At 40.1% G+C, this 24,610-nt stretch overlaps 1 protein-coding gene across 1 annotated transcript; it reads left to right on the forward strand.

Annotated features, from left to right (window-relative positions):
- Positions 1 to 5: 5 nt before the first annotated feature.
- Positions 6 to 22,832, forward strand: LOC5509188 (tetratricopeptide repeat protein 37). The gene is made up of 36 exons (XM_048727911.1): positions 6 to 132; positions 387 to 530; positions 749 to 834; positions 1,084 to 1,159; positions 1,610 to 1,705; positions 1,880 to 1,915; positions 2,489 to 2,596; positions 3,146 to 3,284; positions 4,887 to 5,015; positions 5,917 to 6,018; positions 6,257 to 6,320; positions 7,056 to 7,128; positions 7,439 to 7,525; positions 7,845 to 7,901; positions 8,834 to 8,880; positions 9,291 to 9,417; positions 9,848 to 9,927; positions 10,344 to 10,443; positions 10,572 to 10,696; positions 11,150 to 11,185; positions 11,824 to 11,908; positions 12,821 to 12,852; positions 13,704 to 13,907; positions 14,422 to 14,514; positions 14,931 to 15,020; positions 15,437 to 15,521; positions 16,233 to 16,277; positions 16,629 to 16,707; positions 16,908 to 16,969; positions 17,363 to 17,419; positions 18,131 to 18,199; positions 18,615 to 18,689; positions 19,309 to 19,465; positions 20,019 to 20,112; positions 20,413 to 20,493; positions 22,631 to 22,832. The coding sequence occupies exons 1-36, from the start codon at positions 43 to 45 to the stop codon at positions 22,830 to 22,832; spliced, it is 3,312 nt and encodes a 1,103-aa protein (XP_048583868.1). The 5' UTR covers positions 6 to 42.
- The last annotated feature ends 1,778 nt before the right edge of the window (positions 22,833 to 24,610 follow it).

Consider the following 24,610-nt stretch of genomic DNA (forward strand, 5'->3'; position numbering starts at 1 on the left):
ACAAGTGAAACGTCCTGAGCCTGCGAGCATCGCAATAACAACATGGCGTCGAAAGAAGTGAAGACTTTGCTCAAAAAAGCTCGCGACTCCATACGAAATAAGGAATATAAAGATGCCCTAAAACACTGCAAGGTAGGGCATACTATGGGAAAGAGGAACATGCTAAAATTGAAGTCTGCTCAGTCTTATAGACAGGAATTTTGATAAAAATAACTCAGTAATACTTAATATATCAGCTCCCTCTCTTTCCCCTCCCATTTAAATAAACACCTTAACTGTATGCTAAATCTTTGTTTATAAGAGGGAATTAGGATAGCGCATTACAGATGATGATGCTGTTTTTAACCTATCAACAATATGTTTAAGTCTGTGTAAATGATTTTTAGGCAGCCCTAAAGCTTGAGAAGAATAATTACAATGCCCTGGTTTTTGTTGGTGTTTGTGCCACCGAGCTTGGGCAGCTAGAACAGGCTCAGGCTGCGTATAAAAAAGCCAGTGATGAGGATCCAAGTCAAGTCTTAGCCTGGCAGGTATGTCATAGCCCTGGGGGGAGGGGGTGGGGGAAGTTATTCTGTCATGTCCCTATATTTGACTACCACACCCCTCCCCTCTGCCCCCGCCCTGGGATCATGGGTCTTTGTTTTGAGCTATCTCTGTCCTGCCCTCATTTGATGCATGTTTAGCTGTTGAATTTAGAAAGATGAAAAAAAAGACAAAATGCTTATTTTAGTTTTCATTTATCTACAAGGGGCTTGCATCTCTTTATGAAAAAAATCAAGAATTTCGACAAGATCTTGCCGGTGTATATGTCCAGCTACTACAGCTATATGAAAGGTATGAGAAGTAGATATTGATATTTTTTTTCAAAGCCCTGGCGATTACTATATCTTTGTTATGATGTTGATCAGGGCATGTGTTGGACCGACAATACAGTATGTAGATAAATTGGTTTTTCTTCTAACCCAATGTAATTGATCCTTGCTTCATTATACCGCCCTCTATCATACATATCATATGAAGCCAGCCTTTTATCAACATTTCTAAAATAATATTTTAAATAAAATGATGACCTTTTTTTCTCAGAGGTGATAAGCTGAAGTGGAAAGAAATCAGTCTTAAACTATGTGATTTGTATAACCAACAAGGTCACTTTCTTAAGGTACAGTACACTATGTCAGTATAATACCATACAATAATTTAGTACAAAGGCATATGTAGAAAGGCTACTCAGGCAGCCGTAAAACACCTCATGTCTGACCACAGAACACAGGATTTTAATTTTTGTTTTTGTGGAGGGGGAAAACTTGGAGAACCTCAGAGAAAAACCCTGAGAGAAAAGGTGGGTAGAACCAATGAACTCAGTTTACTTCAGAACTAGGAATTAAACTAGAAGCAGTTGAAAAAGGCACAGGCAACTCCTCTGTATCTGTGATGAAGACACACATCTTGGCATGCACAACCAGTGATTTATATGCTACAGTACTCTAAAATAGATGCTTTATAGTACAGTAAGATTACACGAAATTGAATAAACTCTGCAGCTTCTAAATCACTAAGTACAGGTTCTAGTACTGTGCCCCTACAAATGAAACAATATCTGATTTCAAAGGGTGCTGATATACTGGAGGAGCTTATCAAGTCTTCTGAGGATGAAGCAGAGCAGTACACCTGGTGGAGCCAGATTGCTGAGATGCTAACAGAGGAGGTAAACATACTCTACTATTCCAGATTTGCTGAAATGCTAACAAATTAGGTACTAGGGACATATTTTTCAAATAAGGCACAAGAAAGATTACTGTGTTGTGAGCTAGTGATAAATGAATAAGAATCTTTAGAGTAAAAAGTCAATTTTGTCAATATTTGTTGTTTACTTCTTTAGCTTCAGGCAACTGATCTTACAGAGATAAAACTCAAGGTAAAATATAATTATACTTTTTTTGAATACTTGTTTTATATGTTAGCTACTGACAGGCATTTACTAGTGTTTATTATTTTATTCGGACGTGCCATCCGCACCAGCACTGGTGCAACCAATACAAGACATGGTGGCTGCCATGACCTGGTGCATTGCATGAAAAACAGGAAGTGCAGCAAATGCCTTACATTTTGTTAAAATGTTATTGTAAAAAAATGGTGCTGCTTGGTGGTTGGTGGACAGCGAAGGATGTTGTTCACTGACTTTGGACATGTAGGGACATGTGCGGACATGTAGGGACATGTGCGGACATGTAGGGACATGTGCGGCCATGTAGGGACATGTGCGGACATGTAGGGACATGTGCAGACATGTAGTGACATGTGCGGACATGTGCGGACATGTAGGGACATGTGCGGACATGTAGGGACATGTGCGGACATGTAGGGACATGTGCAGACATGTAGGGACATGTGCGGACATGTAGGGACATGTGCAGGGGCTGTGTTTGAGGTAAATTTGTCAAACAAGTCATTACTCTGATGCGCTCTTTGCCACAATTGTTCCTTACAGCTAGACAGAGCCTATCAGCACCTGACCCAGGAAGAGTGGCCATACAGAACCCAGGAAGACCTCGCCAAACACTATATCTCCTACATCCAGTTTCTTCTAAAAATTCAGGTTATTAAAGTAGACATGGAACACTCATTTCATTTTCAGTTATTTTGATATTTTTCTGCTGTTTTCATGTATTATTCAGCAAACATTGAGAAACAACAAGTCCCCTAAGGGTTATTGAGGATTTCACTTTTAGGCAACTGAAAGCTCTAGAGACCGCTCACTGTACATTGAAATATCATTTGCAATGCCCAAAGTTCCACCATTTGAACCACAATACCTCCTGCTTAGAGTTTTAATGGGATGGAGTTTTAATTTTAAGTGTTAATGAAGACAGTATCTGGGTACATCTTCAGTAACAACGTTTACACACCATCTCATGCTCATGATAGTGCATGGAGCAGCCTGTATCTACACACTGATGAGTAAAGTTAGTTACCTAAGAAGTGCGTAATTTAAATGTTTATTTGCAATTGTACAAATTATAATTTTTCCTGTTCCTTCATGTCACATCTGCTTTTACATATTCAAATGGGATAATGACATCAAAGGATAGAGAGGGTATGTGAATACACATTTTTACAGTTGTCTAGTACACAATACTTCTGTTAGATTGACAGCAACTCTGAGGTTTGTGAGGAGACGAGACAGAGAGTCCTCTATCAGTGCCAGGCGATGGCCAAGGCATGCCCTGGGTCAGCCTTCCCCCTTGAGACCCTTGGGAAGTTATGGCTGGAAGATGATGATGCAGGTAGGGAAAAATTACCTGAGTAGGGTATGGCTTAGAGTTACATAGTTAAGGTTACGGGGTGCCTTGAAGTGAAAAAAATCGAAAAAAATATTTTTGCATCTTTAAATTCCCTACTACATTACCTTTATTATAGCAAAGAAAAATGTTTGGATTTTTATTATCTTCTCGATATAATAAGAAAAAACGAATTTTGCTTGAAGACTTTTGTGTAAGCATCAAGGTGTTTTAATCCTTTAATCCTCTTATCACTTACTGAAACACTACATCCTGGACCTTCGGCTATAGTTAATTAGCATACTGTTATTACCTGTAAATCGTGACTTCAAAAATTTCAAATTTAGTTCCTTCGTCTTGCGGAAAATCTTTTTAGTCTTCCAAAATATATAACCGATACTTAAACAAAAAAGACGGAAGTCTGCATGGGGTCGTCTCAAGCGTAAAACGAGGGTGAAGACTTCTAAATGAAAGATCTTGGTAAAAGCGAAAAGGACAATCTTCTTGTTGGCTTCTCGTATTAGTTTGTCCCTAAAACCCGCTTCAAGGTTATCAGCAAAGAATGCCTCATCGTTTCCAAAATCAAAACATTAAGACGTAATCTTTAGTTACGACTTGTCTAGTACATGTCACAAAATCGTGAAAAACCTGCCCTATTTGCTACCGGTCTCAGCGGCGCTTTCCTGGTTTCACATGAGCGCGGCTTTTTCTTGTCTTCCCCATATGTGCAGGAATTCTTGCTTGTCACTTGTTTTTCTCATGGCAAAATTCGAAACTCCCCGTAATGACCCGGTTTTGGCCTTTTATTGGTCGGTCTGTTTATCTAGAGCTGATAATATGATCACCTCGTTGACAGATAACCCAAGTAGGTGTCGCACTCTCCAAAAACTTTCAACCGAGATTTTCTCGGCCTCGAATTCCCATGCATTTCTAAATTTCAAAACCCTAATGTGCGTCAAGTATAAGAGTTATGGCTGCAATATTTGGCAACATGCTAGGTTATTTATTCAAGAGTGATACTGTTTAAGTCTTTTGAGAGATTTTAAGCGGATCATATTTTATGTCCTCCAGTGTCGTGTTATTTGGAAATTATTTAGTCCTCTGACTTTGACTCAAATTCGCATAGGAACAAAGAATAATATCTCAAAAGCAGAACACAGTTTGGTAGGTGTGTATGATTATCATAAGCCATAAAACGGAAAGATCTCCTGGATAGTTTAAACACATTAGGGTTTTTAAGGAATGTGATTGGCAGAAAATAAGCGCGTGATTAAAACCCGTTAAAAAATAAAGCATTTCATCAAACCTAGAAATAAAAAGGATTACCATATTTCCCATTTATTAAGCTTTACAGTGATATATAACATGAGCATATTCGATTTAATGCGTATCAACATTTTTCCTCAACACTTTGGGTTTTTTGGCGTCCCGCGGGCTGAAAGCAACCTTAAAGTAACCTTAAAGTCAAAATGTCAAAGGGCAAATTCTGGATGGAAAATGTTATAAGAAATTTATTGGAGCTGAAATCACAGATTTACATATTTTAAATTCAACTGGCAACAGAAAATGCCTTTTTCGTTATTAAAGCCCCTTGTTTGTTTTATAAAGGTGATGCCCCAAGTGTGTTTGAAAGACTATGTGAACTTGAACCAAGTTCAGGTGTTGGTTTGATTGGTATGGGCTGCCAACAGATGAAGAATAAAGACCTGAGCGGTGCCCTGCAAAACCTGGAAAAAGGTACAGTATGCAGTGATGGCTCAAGCTTCTATTGAAATGTCCCCTTGGTTGCCTCTATAACAAATGCTGTCACCCCATACAACTCCAGTTTGCCAGTTTCTATTGTCTTACCAGGGGCAGCTGAAGGGGAGGGGCAGGGGGGCACCAGCCCCCCCAATTTTCGAAGCGGATGTTTCTTTATATATTTTACCAACAGGTTTCAAGCGGTATATATGCATCCAACAACAAATTTGTTGAACAGTTTAAAATCCTAGAGTTCTTATAAATAGGATTTGGAACCACCTCCCAATCTTCCCCCCTAAAACCACCAACCACCCCTCCCCCTGGAACCACTACCCACCCCTTGCTTCAACTTTTGCCCCCCCCCCCCACTTATGGGACCACTCCGCCGCCCCTGCTTACACCTCTATGTATATTGCACATTAACTTCAAATAGATAAAGCCAGTATGTAGTTCCACAGTATTTCTTAAATGACTACATAGGTACAGTACTAGGCAATGCCATGAGCTTGAAAAATAATACAAAAACTTGATTAATGTTTTTACTGTTATTGCCAAGAGCTGTATTTCCTGTAATATGGGACTACAAGGGAAACCTTTGCATTGTCAAAAGAGAGGCATATGGGGTGGTAGAAAAGGTTTTCCACTCAAAGGTTATCAAAGGGAAAAAGTGACATGGAATAATGCTTCAAGTTGGTCAAATGCAATGATGTTCAAGTAGACAAAGCTTCAAGGAAAGTGAACTGAAAGTGTTGGTATCTACTGTAACACCATAGAATTTCAGATACCCATTTAGTTATGTTTTTCTCTGAAAACAGTAAAAAAATGCCATGCAGTTACAATGATACTGTATATCCTTAATTCACATCCAGTTGAAATGTAAATATGGAAACCATTTCAGGCTTGCAGTCTTCCCCACAATGCACTGCTGGTTGGCTTTACCTTGCCCAGACACGGCTTGGTTGCCACGACTACAGCCATGCAGAAAAGAGCTCTAAAAAAGGTAGTCTTTCCTTGAAAAGCAGATTTTTCACATCACCAGAGGACTCATTATAATTATTTAGTAGTATTTTGGTACTCCTCAACATTGTCTTTCTCTTCACATAGAAGTAGCAGATCTAGTGTTAACCGTTTTGCTAAATGATGCTTGTCCTTAGGTTCAAAGGGTTCAGACTTTGGTATACTGTAGTTTTCACAAATTAAACCATCACAGGTGTACTTTATTCATGATTCATTTCTAGGATTGTCATGTCTTGATAGCACCCCAGGAATGATCCGGAGATCACAGTTTAGTTTCAAATTAAGGTACTATGCACAAAATTAGAAATCCCATGATTGGGATTGGGTATTGACCCATGGGTGGATACACTTAAACTACCTCTTTATTAAGACTGAAATTCCTTTGTACAGTACTGTACAAGAAGTGCTGGAAATCGCAAGACTAGTTCCAGTACTGCACCATTAAACCAGCCTCTGTTTTGAAATGGCGGCGTTTTACCGGCGAACTGTCACATTTTGGCAAATGCTAAGAAAACTAGACCAAACTTAAGGCTATAATTTTCTTTGTGACTCCCTCATTATCAAAGAAATCTGTCATCTTTTGTACAGTATGATTTATTGCTGTACAGTAAGTCAAAACAGCGACTATAGTCAGCCTTTCGTACATTTACTCGAACGATTCAACACTTGATTTTGTTTGTTTTCGCCAGAACATGCACATGCAAATGCACGTACGTTATTCAGCACTGTCTACTGTACATAGATAGTTGATCAGTTAAAAATCCGTAAAAGAAATTACTACTTGAAAGCAGTTTAAAAAATATATTTTTTTACCTTTTTACCGATTCTTTTACCTTTTGACATGTTTTAATGCATGCATTCTTAAATCTTATTCAAGTCTCACAAACATTGAATATTTTCAATATGGTTAGATATAACGAATTAGAAAATAAAAATTTAAAATCATTGAAATAATGTTTGATGACTTCTGTATTAAAGTTAATGGGATTGTGTGTTATGCATGTTGACTCTATTTTATAGTTTGGTTATGGCTGAGGCATTGTACAAGCAGGGACTAGGAAAAGCAGCGGAAGCTAAGTTGGTTTATGAGCAGGTATGTCTGGTCTCTCCAATGTGATTGAATTCCATTTGTTAGTTATTCATGCTGGCTGGTTGGTTGAATGTATATGCACAAGGAGATACGTAGTGGGAGTCACACAGAAACAAAAAAGAGAAGACAAATTCAGATTTCAGACACAATCACAATCATTATCAGCATCATCATTATCTTCACAGGAAGTGTTTTTTTCTTTATTGCTGTGCCATGAGTCTTCTGATGCCTTGTCCAAATGTAGCCCACTCATATTTTTATGCTTGCATCGCTTGTTCTCTCAGCTCATTTATCATTACTCATCTATTTGTAGCTACTGAAGGAGTCTAAATCATTGGAAGTGTACACTGGTCTTGGGGAGGCGCTGCTTGTGCTGGGAGAGACAAATGCTGCCAATGAGGTAATGTACTGTTCAAACCATAGAATTCTCTGAAGCCATCTACATCTAATCTGAGAGTTGTTGCTTGCTTTTTAAGCAAGAGGATCATGATTTTGTTTACATAGGAATAAAAAAACATAGGTATATGTTATCCCTTATGGCTCAGATGACTATGTTAAATGTCCAGAACTCTAGCTAACCAATCTTGGTAATGTTCAAGAACCACTACTGTTAGCAGTTGTCACTGTAACAGCATTGCCTAGAGTTTCTGTCTGTCGTTCTCTACTTGTCTTTAGCTTCCTTTTAATCAAGATTTTTGAGAAGATCAACTCTGTTTCAGGCTTGTTCCAAGGCCCTTGAGATTAACACCAAATACCACCCTGCTCTAGCTCTACAGGTGAGTGTGTATCCCATGCCCCCCCTCCCCCCCTCCCCCCCTAACCAAAAAGAAAATTGAAGAAAATTGAGTTGGCCTTGTTCAATTTCGTACTTTTCCAAAGCTGGGTTCTTTTTAACGTGAAATTAATACATGAACAGTTATTCATATAGAGTTGAAGTAAGAAAATTAGAAATAAGCCCAGAATAAGCATTTAAGTGGATTAAGTACGCAGCTGCTTTGTCTCCTATTATCTTTGTTCTACAAAGGCGTTTTTTTGTCTCTATTCTTCTCGTTCTTTGTGTCGAGGTGCGGATATTGTTCATTTGCCCCATCAAATTGCAGCTTGTAAGAGCTGCGTACTGACCCTTTAAGTGCAGATTCCAAAATTGTCAGGTACTGACAATGACCCCCATCTTCGGGGATATGGTTCTTTCATTTCCGGTAAAAAAAGGAGGTGTAAGAAAATCATTATCGATTGTTTTGATAAAATAGTATTGCCTGCACTTTTTAAGTATCAGCCATTAAAAGTTCATTTCTAGTGCGGCCAACTCGGAAAGGTAAAAAGCAGTTTTTAAATGCAGGTCTTTGAAGTATGTAAATATACCTATTTCACAAAAGGTTGTCAGTGCAAATAGCCAATGGCAAATGGTAAATGGCTTATGGGTACTAATTATTCGTATAATAAAAGGTGTTAAATGAAGTCCAGCAATGTCAGAGCCAAACTGGTAACCTTTAATGGATAATTGTTTTGATGTATTCATATTCTTCGAGACGCATGGTTATTTTTACGGTCGTAGAACCGCCATTTGCCAATCGCCATTAGCCATTTGCACTGCCAACCTTTATTGAAATATGTGTATGCAAACGCACCTATTCTTAATGTAGCACTTGTCACCTTTGCCATAAGTCAATGGTGGAAAGTACTTTTACACAAACTCAATTCTTTGTAGGGTAAGATCAGCCACCACGAAGGCTTCAATGATGACGCCGAGCTCAGGTGAGATATGTGCATGAGGATGCACGTTACAGTGGCCAGCTTTGTGAAAAAAGCCAATAAGGGTGCGAGAAACGTACTATCTGATACGACGCGCGCTACCGTGGCCAGCTTGACAGTTTTGTGAAGTAAGGCAATAAGGATGCAAGAAACGTACCAGCGATGCAAAGAAATACTTGAGCACACATCGCAGCACAACATAATCCTTTTAGTTATGAATATCATGTTATTCAAGCTGATGCTCTTGTGTGCTAATTAGATAACTCTTCTTGAAACTTTGTATTGAAGGCCACGCTACGTTATATTTTTTTATCTCCTATATAAAATCCTGTCTCTCTCATAGCACAAATTCTAGAAGGCTTAGTATATCGTACCATACATGGGGATATCCAATTGACTCTTGTGTGATTCAGATTTCTGGAAGCAATTGAGTTGTGCGAGGACTGCGCCCTATACCATTTTCTCCTGGGCAAGCTGTACTGGGAAATGAATGGAAATCTAAGAGCAGACAAAAGCAAATGCCTTGCACAGTTTTTAATGGTGAGTTTCTCCTGGGCAAGCTGTACTGGGAAATGAATGGAAATCTAAGAGCAGACAAAAGCAAATGCCTTGCACAGTTTTTAATGGTGAGTTTCTCCTGGGCAAGATGTACTGGGAAATAAATGGAAATCTAAGGGGGCTTTCTAAGCTTTCTACTTGGCAAACTGTACTGGGAAATCAATGGAATCGTATCTGTCGGCAAGAACAAATGACTTTCCCAGTTTATAGATACGATAGCTTGTTTCGATATATAATGCTGTTTTTATTCAAGAGTATTTTTTCTGTAATTTAAATGATGGGCCTTGAGTTATAAGCTGTTACGATGTTCCACCTTTGTTCGTGTATGTATTCTCAGTCTTTTGTTGAAAATGGATTTATGAGAAGTGACTGATATCCATACTGACTGTGGTGCCCATGATGTTACCAACAGGCCGCTCGGCTTGATCCGCACTCATCGGCGACATTTCTGCATCTTGGTCACTATTACCGGCTCGCTGGAAACGACCTCAGGTATGTCTGTGAACTGTTTGCTTAATGACCTGTGTTTTAATTTTCGGAGAACTCTTGTCAATTATTTCCAACTGTTATACCACTTTCTTCCTTCCGTCAATCAAACTAACAGAATTACATTTTGATTGGGCGGCACCGTGTGGAGAGGTGACGTGATTAGTAACCATTTCGATACTGGCCAATAAAAACGCTTCCAGGGTTGAAACGCTTGCATCTTATTGAAGATAGAAGGACAATAAAGAATTCAAGGACATTATCATAAAGGATGGGAGGAGGGGATATTTTTTTAAAAATATCTTCGTTACCCGCTTGAATTGGCTGATGGAAATGAGTGCTTTGTGTGACTCGGAAATGAGCGGAAGCATAAAATGGCGGCTGTGATTGGCCTTCTTTAATGGCCAAATTTTTCCTGCTAGGAGGGCTTGTCGATGCTACCAGAAATCATTCGATCTGAATCCTAAAGATGACAACGCTGGCAGCCATCTTTGTGACTTATTATCTCAGCTTGGTGAAGAGGTTGGACAAATAAACTTGTGCTTGATGGTTTACCTGCTTGTTGTGTTTGTGTATTTGAAATAGAAAGAGAAAATATTTGCTATTGGTGATTGTAACATTGTGTGTACCGAACTTCTTTGTGATTGCAGGATGCTGTAATGAGCCTCTTGAGCCGTGTGACCAAAGCTGCCCCACCGGGGGAGGGCAAGTGGGCGTGGTTACGACTGGGACTTTATTATCTGAGGCATAATGATAGCAACAACTCAGTTACATGGTACGTACACTGAAATAATTTTGGAAGGCACATAATGAATAAAAATCTCGTAATAACCATCTAAAACAAAGTTTAATACTTTATTTACCAAATTTAATCGAAAATATAGCATGCGTCCCAAAATCAGGGGATGGAAATGGATGCTTTTTCACACTTGGTACTTTGCTAGGACGACAAAATGGCGGTTAACAGGGGCTGTTTTTAAAAGGCCTGCCTTAACCAGGAGACATGTAGCGTGCACGTGAATGTGTTCTAGTTTAGCCACTGCCTAGGCCATGTAGAGCTAGATTTTTTTTGTCACGCTGTTTGGCTAGTGAAGTACATCGTAGTCAGATATAATGTTTGTCGCACTCTTACTGGCTGACCTCTCAAGTCTGTCAAGGTTTCCAAGGTTAAGCCAGTCTAGTTTATTAAGAATCAATTAGAAGTTACTAAAATATCCTAAATCTTTAGTTTTCAGAATACTCTGCGAGCAGATCTGAAAGACAGGTCAGTGTTTAATTGATAAACTCTTTGTCTGCCAGCACACCCTCAACTCTCTTTCAACTTGTTGGTTATGATTATATATATATATATAGATATATATATCCAAATAAGGCTGCCCTTGAGAATTAATGTGTTGTAACCTGCATTGACTCTTGGGTAACAAAAAAATGTCAGAAATCTTTGAGAACCATGTGAGTGTTTACAGATAAAATACCTCTTTCTTTTTGCTTACTTATATGATAACCAAGATGCACTGCAGGCTACGATGCCTGGATCTTTAGAGTGCAACCTCATTTGAAATAGGTGTATTTGTGAAAAATTCAAGACAGTGGATAGTAGTAACTTTCTGTTTCTCCGCCTGGAGTTTCACTTGTTCAACGTATGTGAGCTTACTAGAACCTTGTGTTCTTAGTCCCAGGATTGGCTATTCTTAATGCGTATTATGATTTTAAATGTAAGAGCGTCAAGTATATTATAGGATGCTCTAAAACACATTTTTTTTTTCAAATTACTCCCAGCTCTTTACTTAATACCTGGATTCCATCAAGTAAAGCCCGGAACAAACGAATTCGTTTTTTTAGAGTTGCTATGTATGCTTCTTTTAGGAGTTAGCCTTCTAATGGAAAATCGTTGTTTTGTAGACACTGTTGGGAATGTCTGGGCGAGGCTTACCTCAGCCGTGGTAGTTACACCGCCGCTCTCAAAGCATTCACACGCGCTACTGAGGTAGGGGTCTTTTGCTTGTATTTGGGAATGTCTGGACGAGGCTTACTTTCAGTCGTGATAGTTACACCGCCTCTCTCAAAGTATTACACGCGCTACTGAGGTAGGGGTCTTCTGCTTGTATTTGGGAATGTCTGGACGAGGCTTATTTTCAGCCGTGGTAGTTACACCGCCGCTCTCAAAGCATTTGCACGCGCTACTGAGGTAGGGGTCTTTTCCTTGTAGTTGGGAATGTCTAGACGAGGCTTATTTCAGTCGTGGTAGCTACACCGCCGCTCTCAAAGCATTCATTCTGAGCTAGGGATCTTTATCCTGTGTTTGAAGAACTACAAAACGAGTGGAACAAATGCCAGCATTCTTTCCTCTGTTAAATACGAGCAACATATGAGGATCGGGAATGTTTTGATATTTGAAAATCCCCCAGGGTTTTCTACGGCTTCTCTAGGGGCCGGTTCCTAGAAAGCAGGTTAGTGCTAACCCAGGGATAAATTTGGCTATCCCTGGGTTAGCATTTACCTGCTTTCTAGGAACTCGGCCCTGTTTTTCTCCCTTCACACTAATCGTTAATTTCGATATAAGCTATGTTCCATGGTCAGTCATGAGTTGTGTGGTGGCTGCCTGAGGCGGCTTCTATGCCTTCCACTCGACCACGTCTGAATCTTCAAAGAGGATTATTTATCAATTTACACAAACAGGATTGTATGACCGAATGCTGTGTCTTGTCTGTGGCTCTGCGTTAAAGCGAGGCTTTAGATTTGGGTTCGCTTGTAGGGAGACTGTTACTTTCCTGCTATTGTTGCGATATCGCAAACCAACACGAGTTTCCTAGATCCAAGATATACTTTACTTTTCCTTGATGTGATTCGTACCTGTATATTACTAACATTGCATTTTTACTTTTGTTTTCCATCACAGCTTGACCCAACATCTACATACTCCCTTTACCAGTAAGTGATAATGCCTGACAGATTTTTATCAATTTAAGAAGCTCTTTTTAACCAGTAAGTGATAATTCTTTACCCTGACAGATTGTCATCGAGTCTTGAAGCTTTTAGCTACAATAACGGCTTTCTCGAAACTCCAAAGCAATATCTTAATTCCCTAGGTTTGAATACCTTAAATTTCCATATACGATTGTCTTACATGCAATGCGATGTGGAGTTTTCAGAAATGGGTAATACACAGGGGGCGTGTTTTGCAGAGATTCTCTGCGGAATACCCAAGGGCGGTTCCTTTAGTATTACCCTTCCCTCTCCGTTTTTTATTTGTTGTTCAAGTTTTCTAATTTGTCCATCACCCTTTATAGAGTCTGAGCCCGGTAGTCCACCATAGAAACCACAAGAAAATCACTATTTATAACACACCCTTGCTTCATTTGCTAAGGAAAACGAAATTGATGTCCAGACATCAGTTTGTCATTTTTCAAGGCGTCTGTGTCGACTAGATTTAGTTGATTTGGCTCACAGTTCAAGTTTTAGTTGCAAAAGCTTTCATATACCAGATTAATGACAATTTTGCAGGCGATCTTGTAAGCTAATTATCTCTACAGCTTAAATGGCCTGGCTGTTTCGCAATTAAAGCGAACTGCAGTTTCAGATGTTGCTGGTCACTAGTTTGTTCTGGGGTCGTATTTACAAAAATCTACTGTTTAGTGAATGCCCTGTATCGAATGTATAAGTTCTTCGTCTTTTTTACCGCCAGCCTAAAGCAGTTCCAGTAATCCAGTGCCTTATTCAAAGTTCATGAAAAAAATAATATTGTATCAGTCTTTCGTAGACATTTGTTATGCGTTTTTCAGGACTGCCGCTATTAAGCAGCTTCTGTGTATCTTTTCTGAGGCCGTTCAGGAGTACCGTGAGATCCTGGGGCCGAAGCCCGATTACGTGCCAGCTTTGAAAGGTCTGGGTGAGGCGTGTCTTTGCCTCGCTAGGTCGGCGCTCGCAGAGGACTTTAACAGTCGGGCCGTTGACCATGTGGGAGAAGGTCTCCATGCTCTGGCAAAGTAAGTGTAATAGAACACTATTAGTTATCTTCACTAGGGGACTTGCGCTAAGAGATCACGTGACTGGGTGGCAAACTAGCGCGCGCTCGGCCTTTTAGCGCCAAAATAACAGCAAAAAAAGCAACTTATTCAGTACTTAGAAAAAAAAACTTTTTTTTTAGAAAGGGTTTAGTTTCATTTAAAGAATTTATTTCTTTGTCGTTTTCTCGTGTGACGGGCGCAGTCATTTCTGATTTTTTTTATCATTTTGTTTTGAATTTGCCACCCAAAAAGGTCACGTGATCTCTAAGCGCAAGCCCCCCATTGATTAAGGTAATTGATTAATTAATGAGATTAGTTAATTAGACAGTGTAACTGCTTACCGAAGCGAGGATATTCATTTTTCCGTTTAGCTTTCATGGGAATGGCATTGTTAGCTACTGAACGCTTACTGTCACGAATGATTGTTTTGTTTGTAGGACTGTTGAGTTAGCTACCGTACGCTTGCTGTTGCGATTGATTGTTTTGTTTGTAGGGCTGTTGAGATTCGTCCTGGTATGTCGTGCCTATGGAAACTTATTGGAGACTGCTGCACGGTGCTTCATCCTGTCGCCTCTTCTTCTGTCAGGTATATAGCCGTTACTGTTACTATTACTCACTATTCATATTTCCCAGATAAACAAACTTAAAGAACCTTTGTCAGCCACACCTTTGTTATTGTTTTCATTTGATATCGGAAGGTACATAATGTGCTAAAATATCGGATTGGCGTCCCCAAATCAGTCGATGGAAATGGATGTTTTTAAAAAATCGATACTTTGCTAGGATGATAAAGTGGAGGCTTACAGAGGATATTAAGCCGATCGACAAGAGTAAGGACGCAGCTGCTTTGTCTCTTTTGTCTCTATTCTTTTCGTGCTTTGTGTCGAGGTGCGGATATTGTTCATTTGCCCAACCAAATTGCAGCTTGTAAGAGCTGCGTACTGACCCATTGACAAACCACTGTTTCAACTCTTTCTCACTCCGTGTGTATTGTCTTTGCAGCCTTCCGTTACCAGAGGTCTTGCAGAAATGCCTTGGCAACGACTCGGTTGCTGTTGCAGGAAAAAAAGAGCTACTGAGTATCGGAACAAGGTATGTCCGACAGCGGTAAATAACGTATGCGCATGCGCGTGCTATGGCCTTTATTTTCTATTACAGAAATTTACAGCAAGATAAAGTTTTACAACTCGACCTGTAAAACCGTGAACACCAAAACATTTTATGGAATGTTTATTGTCTTCTGATGAATCAACTAGCAAGAATTCAAGTGCTGAGACTTGTCAACACACATTTCTACTTGACTTGACTTCCATGCAAATTTCCACTGTTCATCATGGTTTTACTGGTCACGCTGAAAAATCCTACTGTTTTACTAAGATTTTCTCACAATATTTACTTGCACAGTGCACAGTTCTTGTGTCCTCGCTTTGTTGTAAAGCGCGGAGCATAATGGCTGTCAATTCCCCTACTGTTTTACGAAGACTTGCCAATAATGTTTTCTTGCACAGTGCTTATGGCCGCGCTTTGAAGTGTCTGCCTGATTGTGCAAGCCTCTGGAACGACCTCGGCTTCAGTTATTTCTTGCAAGCAAAGGTAACTCATCTTTGTGTGCTTTGAAGATTAGGATACAAAACACTTGGTATAAAGCGAGAAAATTTGTTGTTTGCCAAGTTAGTATCCTGGGATACAATAATTTTACGATATTTTTTAGCTCTTTCGCATCTTGACGTCGGCTATAGAACAAGTGTTTATATCGGAAAACCACCATCTGGTTTTATCATTAAAAACAATACAACCACTTTTTTACCTCTCAGAACAACCGATTTCAAGCTACGAACGAGATTTTAGACATTCCCGAAACTACCTCCCCTAAAACTAGCGGTTGCATGACCGCTACCTTGAGAAAAAGGCGCTGGATATAGGGCCTTCATATCAAGATCTGTCTATCCAAAATATCTATCAAAAGCTAAATATGGCTTCGCTGTAAAAATGGTCGGTTTTAGGTTTTTAGTGCAAACGCGCGCTGCCGTGACCAGCAACAACAAAGTTGGCTTTATTATCCCACGGGAACAGATTTGACTGACACCAAATTCATGACTTGGGTTTTTTCGCTTTTTGATGTGTATTGAAGCATTTCTTTGCCTCACTGGTTGGCTGGTGGAGCCAATGTCAGTCAGATAGAACGTTCCCCGATTATGCTTGATCGTGCTTGCTTCGCAAAAATGTGGCCACGTTAGCGGAGGTCGTAATGTAAACCGTATGATATTATGAAATGTTAGAACAAACTAAAAAAGGATTTTGCAGGTTGCGGACGAGGGACGCGACCGTCTTGCTCAAAGAGCTGTACAGGTAGGAAACAACACTAGTGCTTGTTCAAGTATGGTCACTTTACTATGGTGTCTGGACAGACACAGAGGGCGTATGTATTTATACATTGACGCTGTCCTGTGGGCACGGTGAAGTTTAAAACGTGACTTCAGTACAGCTAAAAAGTATGTTAACATTTACACGCGCAAAGTGGGCGCGTTTTTGCGTGTAGGTTGCGTGAAGTCTGCGATTTTTGCGTGCAGTTTGCGTGTAGCCCCATGCGTGTAGTTCGACGTAACTACACTTATTGAGATGTGCGTGTAATACACGCATCACTTTTATACATTTTTTAAAGATACTGAAGCATTTCTTGACATGTTTCTTGACATGAAGGTACTCAAGAAGGGAGTGTCACTTGAACCAACCAATCACAAGCTCTGGAATACACTAGGGGTCGTTTGTGGCTCGTCGCGTAAGTAGCATTGCATCTGGGTTGTACTCAGGGATTCTTATTCGAACCTATGGTCACATCTCTGTCTGTTGCCAGGTGTTCTCGTAGATCATCTCTTATAAGAATACTTCGATTTTCACAAATTTAAAAAATTCGTATCCAACCACGTCATCTGGTAAGGCGTGACGTCATAAGTTGTATATTTATTTTTTTCCTTTTAGTGGTGGATAACCCGGATCTGAGTCAGCACGCATTTATCATGTCAATCAAGACCGAGCCTAACGTGAGTACATTACTGCAGTGGAACTTCCATGAAACAGACCTCTATTTAGGGAACACTATTCATTTAGCGGACACTTTACATAGCCCAGGAAACGCCTCCATTACGGAACACCCTTCATAAAGCGGACACGTTTCATTGTCCGAAGAGGAACCTCCGTTAAGGGAACCGTGTAACAAGTGGGAAAAATAGCACGATTCAATGTAAACCACTTTTCCAGTACGAAATTTTAAACGGTCAAAATTAAACTGTCATCATGTAAAAGGAGGTTAATAGATTCGTCTTTCAATTTATCTTATACGCCGTGTCCTAGATTTTATTCCTAGATATCAACATAGATCATAACTGAACGCTCATAAAACTTGTGTTATTTATCTTGTATTTTTGTTACCCCAGAATGTGTCGGCGTGGACAAATCTCGGGGTTCTTTATCTCAAACATGGAAAAGTCGAGGTGAGGGTCCATCCTCGTGCAAGTATCGCCTCTCTTATTTGACCGAGCTAACCAAGCCAATTTGAACATCTCGAAATAAAGATAATCAGATAGATCGGCTCAACGAAAAATCGTTATATTTCAGAAGCGTGATTCTTGAAACCCGATTTATTCATTACAACATATTTTAGAGGTGGTCTCGCATTTTGTTGTTTTACTACGTTCGCTATTTTCCATACTTCCACCTCCAATTAATCTTAATTATTCTGCAATGGTTTTGGGTTTAACCTAGCATTACAATGAACTATGAATTTACGATATTTCTTCCATTATTATCTGAAAGATTTAGAGAAATCGCGCAAATCAATGAGCGTATGGGAGCTCTTTGAAGATGGAGTGTGTGTGTGTGTGTGTGGGGGGGGGGGGGGGGCATTTCATTTGAATAGACACTGACCACATAGTTTAGCTCTTGTCTTGTTCATACTTAATTATGATTATTATATATGCCACCACCCTTCAAAATCTTGGATTGTAAGACCCACGAGACATGGCCCAAGTAGTGGATGGCCCCAAGTGAACACACGGAAATACGTTATCAGACCTTTGGATTTGCAGGAACTTTCGAATCGGGTTCGCGTTCACTGTTTCAATAGTTTGTAATTCAATAGCAACTAAAGTCAAGATACATACCGTGCAATCAGGGAATGAATAAAATCTTACTTTTTCTTGTAGCCTGCTCACGATGCCTTCAAGTACGCACAAGCTCTTGATCCATCATACACTGCGGCCTGGGTCGGGCAGGTATATGAACTCAAATTATGAGAAAATTACATCAAAACTGGTTATAACTTTTGAGATTTATGATAATTTTAATGTTCCAAATGTCACGTGACTTATCATAAACTCAGAAATGTCCACATTTTCGATTGTACCGTGCTTCGCAAGCAGTCCACTAATCCAGTTTGTAACACACCTGATATTCTACAACCGCGGAAAGTGCATACAGTATATGATGAATCACGCGTGAATTTTTATAGAATCAAGGAAATCGTACTTCTGGAGGGATTCAAATAAAAAATGCACTTGGTAAGGGACTAAACCTTGAAATTCTACATTTACCCAGCCAGATCCTCTTTGCATAATCTATATCACGTAAAAAATAGCAGACTTTGATTTGTTGCTTATTTCAAAATTTGGCACTTTTTAATGTTTTTAGGCGACTATCGCGGAAATTATTGGTAGCGACGAAGCCGCCGATTTGTTTCGCCACACTACAGAGCTATCTTCCCATGTAAGTGTTACCAACGTTAGTCACTCTACCAGCCTCGAAATACGAGCGTAGGCACTATGCAATAACATAAAGAATATATTTGGTGGGGGGGGGGGGGGAGGCACGCCCCTACTTGACATTTCCTGTAATGTTTTAAAATATTAGGGATGGATAGGTTTACATAGCTATCTTTCCATGTAAGTGTTGTATAACCCAGTCCATCATACTCTAATCCATCACTACTACTAGAAGATATGTTGTGAGTATCTGAATAGACATGTTTTGTTGTCATTACCATGCAACACACGCTACCGTGGCCACCTTGACCATCCCATAAATGTTAATTCATCTGGAGGTTCCACTTCTATTAGTTCAGTTATAGGTAGCTAAATAGAAACATTTATGTTTATGAAATTCCGACGCTCGCTACCGTGGCCAGCTTGACAATTTATGAAAGTAAGCCAACAAGGATGCGATAGCCGAACTTTTCGATTAACACGTAATCCGCTAACCATCAAACGTGCAAAAAAATGCCTCTTTACTCATCAGAAGACATCGGAATGCTCCTAGCTATAAATTATAATTTGTATTTGACACGTCTCTCTAAAGGGCTTTCTAATTGTTCTTTCGTTCAACTCAGACGGAAAGTAGTGTAGGCTATTGCCACTGGATCTGCACAGACCTGTTGAGTGGTGATCGTATCAAGACCAACAAGCCTACACCCAGCCTGTCCCACCTCCCCACGGGATACAGACGTGCTGTGCTGAATGCTTCTGTTGCCATGACGAAGTATACGGGTAAGCTTAGTCCTGATCCCTGGCGTTGCTAAGAGATGTGACGTCACAGGAAAGTATGGGTGAGCTCGTCCCAGATCCAAGTCTTACTCACCGTTCACCTATGACCACAGGAAACCCGTTAAGATGCTGCTTGATTACAGTATATCACAGTGCGGGTGATATATTCCAATATAATACAATAAACTTTATTTAACGAGGGTATATATTGTAACCATAAATATAATTTTCTAGGTTAGAAAAAAAGCTAGATAAAAACATTCTTACGACTATTAATATTTAAAGTCAGGCGGCAATGGTCCTGTTTCAAACCCATGTCCGAACTCGATATCTTTTCTGAGGAAATACCCCGATTCAGACTTCGTGTCTTTAGTAAGCTTAAAATATTTCTCCCCTCTTTCCAGTCCGTACAGGTAAGGATGGGAATAAGAAGGGGAATGCTTTTTACACTTTAAGAAACGACCTTGGATATAATTTATGCGTACAAAAAGTGTGCGTAACACAGGTAGCCTTGTCAACAACTTTCTCATGCTGCATTCCGTTGTGTTGTCCACAGACCGCATCAGGGGTATCGCAGGCGCATATAACATGCATGGACTTTTGCTGGAGCATCAGTGCTTGTACCGGCAGGCGCAGCGCGCCTTCCACAGGTATCCCGAATAGGGCATATGTAAGAAAAGAGTAATGCTATTAACTGGAAGGCAATGGTGTCATTACATGAAGAAGTTGATTTTGTGGGGAAAAAAGCATCAATATTCAAATTCTCATTACCTTATCACTTTGTTAGCCATTAATGTTGTAAGAAGAAGTTGTATTTGATCATGTTGGGGGGGGGGGGCAAGTATTGATTTCTTTTATCAACATGTTAAATAGTTCTCTTGACCTAATTTCTACTTTGAGCATTGATTCAGTTAGGAGATTATAAAATCATTGCCTCCTTTTTTTGTCAGCGCGGTAAAACTCCTTGAAGGTGACGGCGCTGAGCAAGATCTGTTGAATACGGTCCACATAAACCACGCAAGGGCTCTCAGGTAAGCAACATTGTCGCACACATTCTCACATTATCGCAACTGTTATCGTTTCTAATATAAATGCCCAATGCATTATTGGTGTATGACTTTACGATTTAAAGCAGCGGCGTAGCCAGGATTTTTAACAGGTGGGGCCCAAAAGGGACTTTCAAGGCATTTTCTCCTGTATTTTAGATAATGTCTCATACATTTTACATTATTTTTTGCTGCTTAATAGAGGGGGGGGGGGCAAGGCCACCCCTCTGGCTACGCCCCTGTAAAGAAAGCCAATCACGCCGCCATTTTATGCACCCGCACAATATCGAGTGACTCAAAGAATCCATTCAAAACTTTCAATCAAATATCATCAAGTAAGTATCAGAATTCAATCGTGGGTGGTTATTTTGAAGTATCCTTACAAAAGAACTGCTGTATTTTCAATTATAAATAATAACAAAAGTGTGTTTGATCGACATTTTTAAAAGAGCTCTTGTCAGCCAACGTATTGTTATTGTTTTTTTTATTTAATATTGGAAGACATATTATATAAGGAAGTCTCGAAAACAGCATCAAAAATAAAGTTGTATAACCCATTTACCAAATTCAGTCAAACATATTGCAATAGTCTTTCTAAACGCCGTCTGAAATCGATGCTTTCTTGCACTTGACATTTTAGTTAAAGAATGTCGATCACCCACTCCTTTGTTATTGTTTATCAACAAAAATACAGCAGTTTATTTGCAAGTAAATTTCTAAATAACAAAATCTACGAATGTAGTTATTGATATGTTATTGACGATATTCTATTGAAAATATTAACTACTTACTAACCGAGAGTGAGGTCATGCCGGGAAATATCAAACTGAGGCTTTGGCGTATCGACCGAGGCTTTGCGAGGTCCATGCGCCAAAGCCGAGGTTTGATATTTTCCGGTATGACCGAACGGTCGAGGTTAGTAAATTGTTTATTATATGGCTTTTTAAAATAAAAATGACAAGAAAACAAATAAACTTTCGCTTCCGCGCGAATATCGATTAGTTTATCGATCGATTTCAAAAAGGCGGGAAAACAAGAAACACTCGCGCACTGCCAAATAAAAAATGTAAATGAGTGAAAAGATTCAACAACAAGTAATTGGTAGTAATTGGACGACTCGTGGAAGCTACAGGTTTTATCATAGGTAAAGTTGATCCAAACAATAACAAAGAAAGCTGAGTTGTCAGTCTTCACGGCATTGAATGGACTGTTTAGTTCGAAAAATCCACGGTATGTAGTGAACAAACTTCTGAAGTATAGTTTAAAATGAAAAGGCCAATCGCTTTTTGCGGCGTTTTGATTTGATGGAAATATTGCATTCACAAATAACAGGTAGTACTTATCTTCAAGAGACTTTTCTGGGTCTTAGCCTATATAAATAACTTAAGCTTTGTATTTCTTGGCTATCGGTGGCGGCTCGTGATCTTATTGTTTTTCTTTGGGTCAAAATTTTCCTCTTCAATCTCTTCAGGATAATAAAACTCCGACTCAAAGTGCTCGTCCTCTCACATTATCAACTTTAAGACCTGTTTGTTTCTTTTTTTTGGTGGCTTTGGTTTTTTGGTCGGTTTTGTTTTAGTGAAATTCGTGCAACCGAACAAAGCAACACAAAAAAACTCACAAAATGTCCCGCTCCGAATACGGAAAAAAACAGCCCGCTGATTAAACATTTCTGTTTCTTCTGGGTGTTAGAATTCGCTACTCGAATGTTCGCTGTCGCTCGTTTTGCAGTTTGAAGGTGGAAAAAATGTCAAAAACCAAAAGATTGTGAAAACTTTTTCGTAGGGCAATACGGAATTCCGTAATGCCCTCAGAGACGGGCAATACGGGCATGTCACGACTACAAATTAGCCAATCACAGCGCGCGTACTATCGTAGCCGTAGAAGATATGTTATTGACGATATTTGATTGAAAATATCTTGGTTACTCGCTTGATTGAGCAGATGGAAATGGATTCTTTAAGTAGAGCAGGAGCATAAAATGGCGGCGTGATTCGCTTCCTTTTTAAAAGATGGCCTCCCAGCGACTACTTCCCTTGCTTACAAATCGGTGTTGAATGTTCTGTTTCCCATTTTCTTCTGCTTCTTCATGTTTACCACATGTTTTTTCTTTGTCACCCAGTGCCCTAGGCAGGCATGACGAAGCAGTTGCTGAGTACCTCCAAGTGAAACCACTGACCGGGTTCTATGACGTATGCGGGCTCGCTCTGGCTTACTATCTATCAGGCAACATTGCCGAAAGCTACCGTAGTGAGTATATCGACTCCATTCTTAGATGTTGGCTCTTCTACACCCAAGAAGCACTTCCCGTCGTTTTGTTTTAGCAAGAAGTGTAGTGCATCAAGTTTTGGAATTAGGTGAATTAGCCCTCCATCACGAACACCCGGCTCTATTACGAACACTTCTGTGTAAAGACACTAATAAGGAAACCGTCTGTTACGAACACCCCTCTATTACAAACACCCCGGTATTAACCAAGGGCGGATCCTGGAGTTCCAAAAAGGGGGGTCGAAGTAAGGGTTTCGTGAAAGAGGGGGCCGGATTCATTGTTCTTCCGTCGATTCCCTTATAACTCTTGTCATTTCTAGGCAAAATATTTGAAAATAGGGGGAGGGGGTGCTCGACCCACCCTTAGATATCCCCCCTGTTTGCGGCAGTTTATGAGCAACCCTTGCAGTTATCCTCCTATAACGAGATCCTCTGCCTCGCTTTTAGTTAATTTTCTCTCTGTAGCTTATGAGCAAGCCTTACAGCTTGCGTCCACGGACTATGAGAAGGCTTGCGTACTTACCGCGATAGGGATGCTGGGATATAAATTGAAAGAGTTGGCTACTGCAAAAAGTCTCCTCTTCAAAAGGTCAGTATCATTTTTATTTGAGATGGTCAATCAAAGCATTTTAACCGATACTAATCCAAATAAGGTTGCACCTCAAGAGTCATTGTATCCTAACCCGCAGTGCTTCATGGGTACCAAGTGAATTAGAAAATTCACTTTATTGGAAAATAAATGTACCCAAAGGGAAGTGGTATCAGTCTAGCAGGAGATAGTGGTATTGTTGAAGACAGTTTTACAGGGTGATTACTAAAGCAACTCATAGCCGCTGCAATGTATCGTATTTTTGTTTTGTTTATTTTGTTATAATAAGCAGCACCGTGCATTAGACTGTGTGTCTTCAGTAACATAAACAGTAGACTTCTACTCCGAGATGGGGATGGGGTGGGTGGGTGGGGGGGGGGGGTGGGTAGATGGACCCGCGCGATAAAACATGACGTGAAAGCATTTCGACATCGGTTGGTAATGTTTATTATTACAATCCTAACATGACCTCGATTTTTACAACATGCACCCATCACCTTTAGATGCGGAATCCTTACCAAGGTCCGATAGGGACGAAAATTAAGAAGAACGAGCATGCATCAATTGCCATTTTTTTTCACAATTCATTAGTGTTGAGTTAAAAGTTTTTGCGAACTGTGAATTCTCTTTATATAACATGAGCACTTTTAAGCGAACTTTACAGACTGATGGTCCAACCATTACATACCTTGTCAACACCTCCCTTCTGGTACACTGTCCAGGCAGTACCATACAGACTGATGGTCCAACCATTACATACCTTGTCAACACCTCCCTCCTGGTACACTGACCAGGCAGTACCATACAGACTGATGGTCCAACCATTACATACCTTGTCAACACCTCCCTTCTGGTACACTGTCCAGGCAGTACCATACAGACTGATGGTCTGACCATTACATACCTTGTCAACACCTTCCTCTTGGTACACTGACCAGGCAGTACCATACAGACTGATGGTCCAACCATTACATACCTTGTCAACACCTCCCTCCTGGTACACTGTCCAGGCAGTACCATACAGACTGATGGTCCAACCATTACATACCTTGTCAACACCTCCCTCCTGGTACACTGACCAGGCAGTACCATACAGACTGATGGTCTGACCATTACATACCTTGTCAACACCTTCCTCTTGGTACACTGACCAGGCAGTACCATACAGACTGATGGTCCAACCATTACATACCTTGTCAACACCTCCCTCCTGGTACACTGACCAGGCAGTACCATACAGACTGA

Source organism: Nematostella vectensis, chromosome 5 (assembly GCF_932526225.1).
Source record: "Nematostella vectensis chromosome 5, jaNemVect1.1, whole genome shotgun sequence".
NCBI classification, from domain to species: Eukaryota; Metazoa; Cnidaria; class Anthozoa; order Actiniaria; family Edwardsiidae; genus Nematostella; species Nematostella vectensis.

Bases quoted from the DNA above. Each gene is read 5' to 3' on its own strand.
- LOC5509188 (XM_048727911.1), top strand. From the start codon at position 43: ATGGCGTCGAAAGAAGTGAAGACTTTGCTCAAAAAAGCTCGCGACTCC. The intron at 14,515-14,930 runs GTATATAGCCGT...TTGTCTTTGCAG, and splicing joins GTCGCCTCTTCTTCTGTCAG to CCTTCCGTTACCAGAGGTCT. The intron at 20,113-20,412 runs GTATCCCGAATA...TTTTTTTGTCAG, and splicing joins GCGCAGCGCGCCTTCCACAG to CGCGGTAAAACTCCTTGAAG.